The sequence below is a fragment of the Carassius carassius genome, chromosome 11 (genome assembly GCF_963082965.1).
Source record: "Carassius carassius chromosome 11, fCarCar2.1, whole genome shotgun sequence".
Classification (NCBI taxonomy): Eukaryota; Metazoa; Chordata; class Actinopteri; order Cypriniformes; family Cyprinidae; genus Carassius; species Carassius carassius.
The window spans coordinates 30,863,007-30,874,293 of NC_081765.1; the positions used below are offsets into that span (position 1 = coordinate 30,863,007).

At 37.7% G+C, this 11,287-nt stretch overlaps 1 protein-coding gene across 1 annotated transcript; it reads left to right on the plus strand.

Moving 5' to 3' along the window:
• The first annotated feature begins 1,764 nt into the window (after positions 1-1,764).
• Positions 1,765-5,411, plus strand: gpbar1 (G protein-coupled bile acid receptor 1). Its single transcript, XM_059561285.1, has 2 exons — positions 1,765-2,064; positions 4,218-5,411. The coding sequence occupies exon 2, from the start codon at positions 4,285-4,287 to the stop codon at positions 5,311-5,313; it is 1,029 nt and encodes a 342-aa protein (XP_059417268.1). The 5' UTR covers positions 1,765-2,064; positions 4,218-4,284; the 3' UTR covers positions 5,314-5,411.
• The last annotated feature ends 5,876 nt before the right edge of the window (positions 5,412-11,287 follow it).

Genomic DNA, 11,287 nt, shown 5'->3' on the forward strand with positions numbered 1-11,287 from the left:
CAGAATGATTTCTGAAGGATCATGTGACACTGAAGACTGGAGTAATGATGCTGAAAATACAGCTTTAAATCACAGATATAAATTACATTTCCAATATTTAAATAGAAAGTAGTTGTTTTAAATTGTAATAAAAATATTACTTATTAATATTATTAATATTAATATTAATTACAGCTTTTTTATTTTATTTTGTGTTAACTACATGTACATATCCCTTTAAGAACTTTACGTTCTCACATGGCCAAAAATATACCTTGAACAATTACGCAAATTTGGGAACTGTTTGTTATGTGACCATAACTCTTTCTGTCCAGATGTCTGGAAATCTCTGACATCAGATGACCGATGTCTTCCATCCCTGACTGTGTTTCACTTCTGACCACTCAGGAAAACAGTCACAGAATGTCCAAGTGTCCATTTCCTGTCCTCATGCCTCACCCCATCTAAACCAGCACAATGCATCTTTAATTACGTAACACACCACTTCTTTTTATGTGTTTTTCCAAGGAGCGTGTGCATACACCAATGTGTGTGTTTCTGCACTTGTGACGCTGCATATCTCAGGGATGAGGCCATCCGAGGAGAACCTTAGGAAAATGACACCGAGGTTGATAAATGTGTTTGCTGTGGCACCAGCAAAGCAAGCCGGACTGTCACACGCCTGCTTTTTCTCAACAAACTGAATGCTGTTCTCATACATCGCTGCTGTTAGAATACAGTAGAGACTGTGTAGACTAAATAAATACAGTAAGTAAAGATCAAATGCATGTATCTAAGAGACAATGCATTCCAAATTGCACCCAAAATTAACATTTTGTTATCACATTAAATTTAAAGCAAAAACATTGGCGGATGTAGACACGTCACAGCAGGTTTGACGTCACTGACAGCAATTTTCACACAGAAAAAGTGAACTATGGGCAAATTCTTTTTTATATCATATGGCCTCGTAAGATGTGAAATATAGTGCATGGCTCATATGAACTACAGTTATTATACTTAAATGCTGCCATATTCAATTTACCGTGCAAAAGATCGGGGTTAGTATGTTTCTTTTTTTTTTAAGAAATTAATGCTTCTATTCAGAAATGACATTAAACTGGTCAAAAGTAGTTAAAATTACATAAACATAATGATAGTAAAATAAAAATAATAATAACAATAATACAAAAGTACTTTCTATTCATCAAAAAAACTGATTTCAACATTGATTATAATCAGAAATGTTTATTGAGCAGCAAATTAGTATATTACAATGATTTCTGAAGATCATGTGACACTGAAGACTGGAGTCACAGGAATAAATTACATTTTTAAATATATTCAAATAGAAAACAGTCATTTAAAATTGTAAAAATATTTGACAATATTATGGTTTTAGTGTCATGGTTATTAGTTTGACCAAATAAATGCACCCTTGGTGAGACTTCTTTCAAAAACCCCAAACTTTTGAACATTTACTGTAATCAGCTTCTACTTTCATTGTAAATGGAAAAGAACACCTAACGTTTAATTTTGTGCTTCACAGAAGAAAGAAGAAATTATGGTGTTGGAACGACATGAGAATGAGTCAAGATTACATTTTTGTGTGAACTAACCATCTTATTTAGTAGCAGTAGTGGTAGTTAATTTAGTACTGTAGTCTACAAATTTATGTGCAACACTCTCTTTTTAGTTTATACAAGTTATACAAACTACCTCATAAATGTGATTAAACTGACCATTTTTATGATCGAAATATACAATTAGATATCAGCATTGCATGTTTCCATGCCTCCCACATCTCTCTCATAAATGGAGTGTAAACTCTGGCTTCCTGAGTTGAAATACCTCTCCTGTGATGCTTCATGACCGAAGTCAGAATGAGGTCACTGTCGCTTTAAGAAGCATCCTGCTCGAGCTCTTGACCTCTGTGAGCACTGACTGCTCAGATCTCCGTCCGCAAATGCTGCTGATGTGCAGAGCAAGAGCACAGGAACACCGAAAGAGTCCAGATCACTGATTCACACATGGCAGGAACTTCTTATTCGAGTCTGTTGTATGAAGATTAACTGTATTTGTAAGGTAAGTGTTTGGAAGACATTTTTTTCTTTTAGTTTCACTGCCTCATTCAAGTCAACGAAGCGTTTAAAGTGCACTAGGATACAAACGTCTGATTCCACTACTTAAAACATTCATATTTTAAGTATGAAGTATGAATATTTTTATTATGTTCATTTAAAACAACATTTTACATTAAAAATTATACTGTCAAAATAATAATTTAAGTACTGGAGATGCTCATGTTCTCCAGCATCATGATTTGAGATGATCCAAAGAGCTTCAATGAACAATTTCTACAAAAAGTCACATGATCAATTACTATTTTTAAGCATTAGTGTAGTTCATATTATGTGGAGTCTTATGTCTGCTTCATTTAGATCTTAAACTTTATGTTTACGTCCAGGTTTAAATGAAAATTGTGATCCCAGATGTTTAGATCCCACTGTATGGGTTTTTAATTGGTTTGGAAAAAACTCTGAACTTCATTTTCACCTTGAATGAAGAGAAAAGTTGGCTTGTCTAGTGATGGTCATGCCACCATTGTTTAATACAATGGAAACATGAACCTACATGAATATTAAAATATTAGCTGGATGCAATTGTGCAGCACTGGCTTATTAATACTTGCGAGAAAGTGAAACATGCTCTCTGTGACATTTTGTGGTCAGGCAGTTTTGGTTGTGGTTTTTATCATCACCTACAGTATCTTCACTGCATCTAGCACAATAAGCTTGAATGTTTTTGAGTGTCAATTGTGCATCATGATAAAGAAACAGCTGATATTTTGACCAGTGTAAGAGTCAATTGCTAACAGAATGATTTTGTTTATTGAATTGGAAATGTTCAGATGTTAAAGAAATGAAAGAAAAAGTCTGTCATTATTAAATGACCCTCATGTTGTTACAAACCCATTTGATCTATCAACAATTTCAGAGCTTTGTTAATGCACTTCTCAACATCATACAATACATTTTTAATAATCTTTCCAGCACTCTCAGAGTAAAAGGTACAAAAGCTGTCACAGGGATGTTACCCTTTTCAGAGGCTGCCAATATGTACCTTTGAGGAACCAATATGCACCCTATAATGACTCAAATAATGTCAGCGACTTAAATTTCAGTCTGTTCCTTGAAAAAACTTTGTATGCTGTTGAGAAGTCTAGAAAAATAGCATGCAAGTCATAGAGACTATTTATGAAGCATTTATATAATTTTATCGAGAAACTGAATACAAATAAAATAATAAAAAATTATAAAACATTTATGAAAAAAAGTGATATATATAAAATTACATGCATTGGAAAAAAATTCTGAATATTTATTAATGTATTTGTTCCACAACAGTGTTGTTATCGTTAACTAAAACTAAAATACAAAAATACTGAAAATACAAAAAAAAAAAAAATTCTTTGAAATAAATACATTTCATTGAAAAGTTGTCCTAAAATTTAAACACAACAAATTTGATACTGAAATAAAAAATGAGAACTAAATGACACATTGTAACATCTGTTTTCTGTGTCAGTTGTCATTTGACCTAGTTTCCCCTCTGTGTTTATCAGTTATTTCACCTGTGTTCTATTAGTCCCTGTTGTATTTATACTCCCTTATCTGTTCAGTGGTGCCGGTTGTTGTTTGTAGCTATATTTTGTGCTCTTTTGATTCTAGTGATTCTCCTGTGTTTCTTGTGTATTTACTGTATTATTAACGGACTGTTTTCTGATCATTTCTTCGTCGTGGTCTCATTTATAAGCACCGAGCGAGACAGACATACAACAAAATTATTAAAACTCAGTAATGAACATGAACAGTGGAAAATAAAGACAAATTCAAAATATTTATAAATACTAGGATAGCAGAAAAGATACTAAAATAACACTGTTCCACAGAAATAAACAACAGCATATGGTTTTGGGAAGAGATGAGGTTGCGTAAATCTTGAGAGTTTTCATTTTGTGTGTGTGTGTGTGTGTGTGTGTGTGTGTGTGTGTGTGTGTGTGTGACCTATTCCTTGAATTCATTTCAAGTGGGTCAGATGTTAACTCTCTCTCACTGTCTTATATAAAGGGGAGTAAAACAAACCGGTAGTGCTGTGAGATGAATAATTATGTGTGCGTGTAACTGAACTGATATGTTAAGCCAGACCTGTTTACTATATATTCCGTATGTTTCCAGGACTCACCCTCACAGTAGATGGAGGAGGTTTAGTCTAATTTAGTCCAGCGGGGAACAGCTCTCCATCATGGATCCGCTCGACAAGCTGAGCAGAGAGAAGTTGATCTTCTATCTGACAATGCCACTGTCTTCGATCATCATCTTCTCCAACCTCTTCATCATAATAGGCATCGCCTGCAACCGCCAGCTGCATAACACCCCAAATTACTTCTTCTTGAGCTTGCTGGTGGCTGACTTGTGCACCGGCATCGCCCTGCCCTTTATTCCCGGCATGACGCTCGACCGGCAGCTGGATTTCAAGCACTGCTTGGTGATGTACATCTTCCCAAACTTTCTGTTTCTGTCATTCCTCTTCAATCTGGTGATGGTGCATTATGAACGTTACCTGTGCATCGTCAGCCCGCTCCACCACAGCCAGTTCTGGGTTCACCGCTGCTTCCCACTGGCCTTGATGACCGTCTGGCTCCCGCCACTGCTGTATGCATCACTTCCTGCCTTTGGATGGAATAACTGGGTTGAACCCAATGCCTACAAGAGCTACGATTCAAACGAGACATTCTTGAGATCAACCACATCTCGTAATGCTTCCAAAGAGGATGAGGTTTGCTCCTACAAACAGGTTTTTCCCAAGGCCTTCATTTATTTGGAAGTGTGCGGACTGGTGCTTCCGGCCATGCTGTCCATTGTAGCCATGATGGGACGGGTGTTGTGGATTGCGCGTAAGCAGTTGCGTAACATCTGTAAGCTCCACCGTGCCGTGGACCGTCTTCAGCAGCAGCAGCCATCCGACCACGAGCAGCAACTTAACCTGCGCTACGCCAAATGCGTGGCTGCCGTGTCTCTCACGTTCCTGGTCTGCTGGGTGCCGTATATCATCTTCCAGCTCATGTCTGTGACAGCTCTGCAGACCGGGGTGAACTTGTCGAGCTCTGCTCTGTACATCATCATGTCCTGTACGGGAATCGGAAGCATGGCTGTCATTCCGCTCATACTGGGACTGGCCAACAAGCAGTACACTGAGCCCATCAGCAGGGTGATGCTTAAACTGAGAAACCGCTGGAGAGGAGGACAGAATAACAGAGATATTGCACTGTGACAGTTGGACAGTGAGTAGATAGGATGTGTCAATTGAATGTGTAAAATTCTGCTTTGAAAAAAAAATACACTACTGTTTAGAAGTTTGGGGTTGGTTAGATTTTTTTGTGTTTTCAAAAAAAAAAGAGTCTCACAAAGGCTGCATTATTTTTTATAAAAAATGTATAAAGTATTGTGAAATATTATTAAGTGTTTTCTATTTGAATATATTTTAAAATATAATTTATTTCTGTATTGCAAAGCTGAATTTCCAGCATCATTACTCCAGTCTTCAGTGTCACGTGATCCTTCAGAAATCATTCTAATATGCTGATGTGCTGCTCAAGACATATTTCTTACTAATCTCGATGTTGAAAACAACTGTGCTGCTTCATATTTTTGTGGAAACTGAGTATTTTTTATGAATAGAATGTTCAAAAGAACAGCATTTAGTAGAAATAGAAATCTTTTGTTACAGTATAAATTTCTTCAATGTCAATCTTGATCAATTTAATGCATCTTTACTGAATAAAAGTAATAATATCTTTTAAAATAATGAATGATCCCAAATTTTTGAACGGTAGTGTAAAAGAACAAAACACTTTATTAGTAATCACATCTGTCTTTTGTCAGAGAGTTTTGTGTTGTCACTAAAAATTGAACATTCATCTTATATATATATATATATATATATATATTATGCCTTGCATACTTAAATGTTCAGTTTTCTGTGATGTATTTTACAACTTGTGCTGATTTCTCACCAAGATAAAGTCATCTAGTATACTAAAGTTCACTGCAAAAATGACTTTTCAGTCTTAGATGCATCAGTAAAAATATGTTTAAAACTACAAACTAATTAGTAATGTTTTACATTTTATGTAGCAAAAATTTGTTTATGAATGTGCTTATGAGTTATATTATAGCTGTATATTTTCAAGCATATTCTTCATTCTTCAACATTGGGTGGAGTTTTTTTATTTTTTTTTATTAACAACATTTTATAAGTAATCTAATATGTATTAGTTTGTAATATTCATTTATTATATACAATTTATTATATTAATATTAACATATTTTTATATTTCATTAAATGTAATTATTATCTATCATTATTATATTTTATAAGTATAAAAATACATTACTTAAATGTATTGTTTTTTGTGGTTTGACTGGGTGAAAAAAGCTGGAAAATATTATTCTTAAGCTATCTATCTATCTATCTATCTATCTATCTATCTATCTATCTATCTGTGACGAGTGGGGCGGGGCTGAGGGACGTGGGAACAGGAACGAGGCCGGTGGAGTGATTGGAGATGAGTGACACCTGCGACACTCGCCGGTCTCGAGTCCCACGGAGGAGATGGAGGGATATAAAACCGGAGCGACGACAGTGACGGACGAGAGAGGACCAGGCCTGGACTTTATTTTGTGTTTTGATTTTTATTTGTGCGCGTCAGTCGTCCGTGAGGGGCTCGCCGACCCCGGAGCATGCCGCCAGCTGATCCTCCGCCAGTTGGATGGCCAGATCCAGCGACGCCGGGCGGTGGCACTGGACCCACTGGGCGGTCTTCTTCGGAAGGCGGGAGATGAACTGTTCCAGTACCACCGTGTTGATGATGGACTCGGCGTCGCTGCCTCCGGCCAACAGCCATTTGTGGCACGAGTCCCGGAGCTGCTGTGCCAACACAAAGGGTCGGCCCGCTTCGGCCCGCTTCGGCCAGCTCCAGCGACCGGAAGCACTGCCGATGTTGTTCTGGGCTGAGGCCGACCCTCTGGAGGATGGCTCTTCTCAGGTCGGCGTAGACCAGGAGGTTCGGGACGGGCAGTTGTTGGGCCACCTTCTGGGCCTCCCCCGACAGCAGAGGGATCACCCGGACGGGCCAGCTGTCCATCGGCCACCCACAGGCCTCCGCCGTCCGCTCGAAGAGGTCGCGGAACGCCTCCGGGTCGTCGGTGGGCCCCATCTTTGAGAGCGGCATGTGGGGGGCAGGGGCACTGGGGGAGGCCGTCCCCATCCGACCCTCCCGGTCCAGCAAGCTCCGGAACAGCTCGCGGTCCTCCTGCTGCACCTGCATCATGGCCTGGAACCGGTGTTCATGGTCGGCCCGCAGATCCAGCAGGGCCTGGTGGTGTTCTTGATGTAGGCCCAAGAGCGATGTGATGATGTCCGCAAATGGCGACGTCAATGGTCCCGACGGATCCTGCATGGCGGAGCGCTCTCCTTCCTCCCGGGTTTCGGCACCACTGTAATGTTAAAACCTTCGTAATCTTCGGGAAGAAGGAGTCGGGAACCGGCGGACAATCAAATGATACTTTAATGATCAAAATAAAGACAAAACAGCGCATCAGCCCCTCACGGACGACTGACGCTCAAAAATAAAAATCAAAACACAAAATAAAGTCCAGGCCTGGTCCTCTCTCGTCCGTCACTGTCGTCGCTCCGGTTTTATATCCCTCCATCTCCTCTGTGGGACTCGAGACCGGCGAGTGTCGCAGGTGTCGCTCATCTCCAATCACTCCACCGGCCTCGTTCCTGTTCCCACGTCCCTCGGCCCCGCCCCACTCGTCACACTTTCTATCTATCATTACAAGACTACATAATATTAGTTTACCAAACATTCATATTCTAGACATTTCTCACTGAGATAAAGCATTTACAAAGAGACATACTTTTGAAGACATAAAGTAAATAAATGAACCATTATGGGAACCCTAAATTGACCAACAGTTTAGGATGTGATCAAAGATATGTTAAGATATTTTTGCAACTGAGATAAGAGGTCCTTCTCATGCGCTCATTCCCAGAAACTGTCCTTCCGCTGACAAACCCACGACCAGAGTATTCATCACGGTGGGATACACTGAGTCTGGAGAAACTCTTTGACATTTTTTTCAGTTTGCATACTGTCTGTGTGAGCCACAAGACAAAGAGCTAAAATCACAAAGCAACTGTAAACAAGAGATATGATGACAAATTGAGCTGTGCTGATGGTTTGTGTTGGATGCAGGGTTGGACTTGAAACATGCCGAGTCCCTTGAGGACATTTCAGTAAGTTCACCACAAACACTGGCACATGGACTCTAATGTTGATCATTATTTACATGAGCATTTATATAAAATTGAATTTGATTAATCGCTTAGTCTGTAAGCCTGACTCTTTGTTCCTCATAGTTTTGAAATAGAAGCTAAAGAAGGTCAATAGTGTAAAAAACCACAAACACACCCTCATCCGTCCAACCACCCACCCACACACACACACACACACACACACATACAAATTCATCTCTTGCACTTTCGATACCCAACCAACACTTTCTTCCTTTTTGCCATACTCACAGAGTTCTGCTGTAACTTTTTCAGCTGTCATCAGAAAACAATAACTGAAATCGTCTAGTTAGTTGTGCGTGCAAAACATTACTATTGCTCATACATCCATTTAGGAACTTCTGATCCTAAGTGTTCAATTTCATCATAAAACTATAAATATTTATTTTATTAACACAAAATTTTGTGGTTTATTAATGAAGTATAATGTAAAACACAAATTACAAAAATATGTATGAAAGATATCAGACATTGTCCAGGCAGCGTTTAAATGTAAAATAATAAAAAGAGTTCAAATAAATAAAAGAATTTAGTATACAGTCTATCTGACCTTTGACCTTAAGTCTCTGAAGAGCGGCTCCTGGTTACTCTGCAAGAAAAGAGGAAGTCACTCCTGCTTTTGTGGAGGACCTCTGCATAAATTATGGTATGTTTATAAATCTGACTGCCAGATGAGATGTTATTATAGAGGAGTATAGAAGTGTTTGTAGTCCAGTGAACGGTAGACACTCAGATTAATTAAAAACCTAACAGTTCAGTTGAGTATTTGAATGTATTTTTTCGAAATAAAGGGCAGTGCCTGTGCTTAACATTAAAAAAATCTATTAACTATAATTATAATATCAAATATTTATTAAGTTATTTATTACATTATATGTGAATACAATTGAATTTTAAGAAAACATTTCCAAAACAAAATTATTCAAGTTATATTTTGTTTTAAAATATATATTGTAATTTTTATATTTAAATAAAAATAAATAAAAGGCAGTGCAAAAAATGCAACTAAAAATGCTGTTGAGTATACATTTTACTATGTAAATTATATATTTCCCACATTCCAGTAATGAGAATGAGAATTTTGTTTGTCTGTTTTTTATTATGGTAATAAAAATAAAATTGTCCTATGACGATGACTAGAAAGGTTAGGGTTTCATGAGATTCCCCCATAAATAAAAATATTTCCTTTTATTTGTCGGGAATTATATTGCATCATATATTACACTTGCATCATAAAATCCATCTGCACAGAAGAAGACCCCCAAAAAGCAGGAGCACCATATCTAGCCAGGTTAACTCAGGCCATTAATTGTGCTGTGACCTTTCATTCTGAAAACCAGATCCAATAAGAGCTATGGTAAAGATGCTTTCATCACTGACAGCAGAAGTGTGACCGCAAATCAAATTGTAAAATTAGATTATTTTACTTATCAGAGAAGGATGAGTGCATTTTTACTGAAAAGGTAACTAGATCAAAATCAAATACACTTGACCAAAAACAATACTCATCTTTTTTTCCTGTTTGTTCTGCTCTCTATCAGCTTCCTCCAGCAACCTCACACTGGCTCGTCAGTTTCAGGATGTTATCTGTCTCTGTGCTTCTCTGGGTTTCCATGTTCAGAACACTCCAGCTTGAGCTCAGCAGATCTTCACCTTAAAGAAAGAATCCGTTTACAAATGGAAATGTTCATCATTTATTCACTCTTATTTCAATTTAAACCTGTAGGAGATATTTTAAAGCAGGGGTGTCAAACTCAATTCCTGGAGGGCTGGAGCCTTGCAGAGTTTTGTTCCAACTCTGCTCCAGCATCCATACCATGTAGTTTACAAATAAGCCTGAAGGACTGGATTAGTTGGATGAGGTGTGTTTAATTAGGGTTGAATCTAATCTCTGCAGGATTCTGGGTCTCCAGGAACTGAGTGTGGCACCCCTGTTTTAAAGTATATTCAAGCTGCTGTTTTGCAAAAACATGTTTTAAGAACATTGTGCAAATGTTCCAATTAAGGTATGAACTCGTTCTCTGAATGTTCCAAACATCCCGTTTTTTTAAACGTTTTAAACATATCTTTTGAATGTTGAGAGAACATTCCATTTTGAATGCGAACGTTACTTTTGAATGTTCTCTGGACGTTCTGAGACAAGCAGTCATTTGAAAAAAAAATGTTAGATGAACTTCTAACTAAACTGTTTCAGAAACATTCCATGAACAATGCATAAATAACTTTTTTTTGTGCTGAGTTTGAACAAACATTTTATTAACATAACACGAAGAACATTTGACAGATCCTTGCGAGAAAGTTCTGACATGTTTCCCTGTTAGCCGGGCACATTGAAAGTGCATACACATTTTTGCTCAGCTTGTCATTGTTGATTCATAATCAACAAATGGAAAAGTTGTCGGACTTGATCTACCTCCCTGAGAAACAGTACATCTGTATTCAAACAGACTCCTTCCCTAATAATAATCATGCATTTTCTTCTTATAGATGGACAATATTTTGAGGAGAGCATGCATTAGTATATCTCTGTGTACATAGATATGATAGATGGTTTTTATTTCTTTTGCCATTTGATTCAAACTGAATCTTTTAATTTTCTGTTTACACATTTCTATGCTCTTATCAGAAGTCTATAATCTCTATTGTCCATAATTCAACTCAGCAGAGGATTCTGATGTTCATGGGTCCATCTTTGTGTCTTTCCAGGTTGTTTGTTAGTTCATAGCTATCCAATCTTTATCAGTCTTGTGAGGCTAAAGCTCTACTACAGTTTAGTTTCGGACAAACGATTTGTGACCTATGGCATTTACGGGTTTATCACACATTCAGAAATCATATTACATACCATTAAACTAAACATATTTAATTATACTAACATATTAAATGA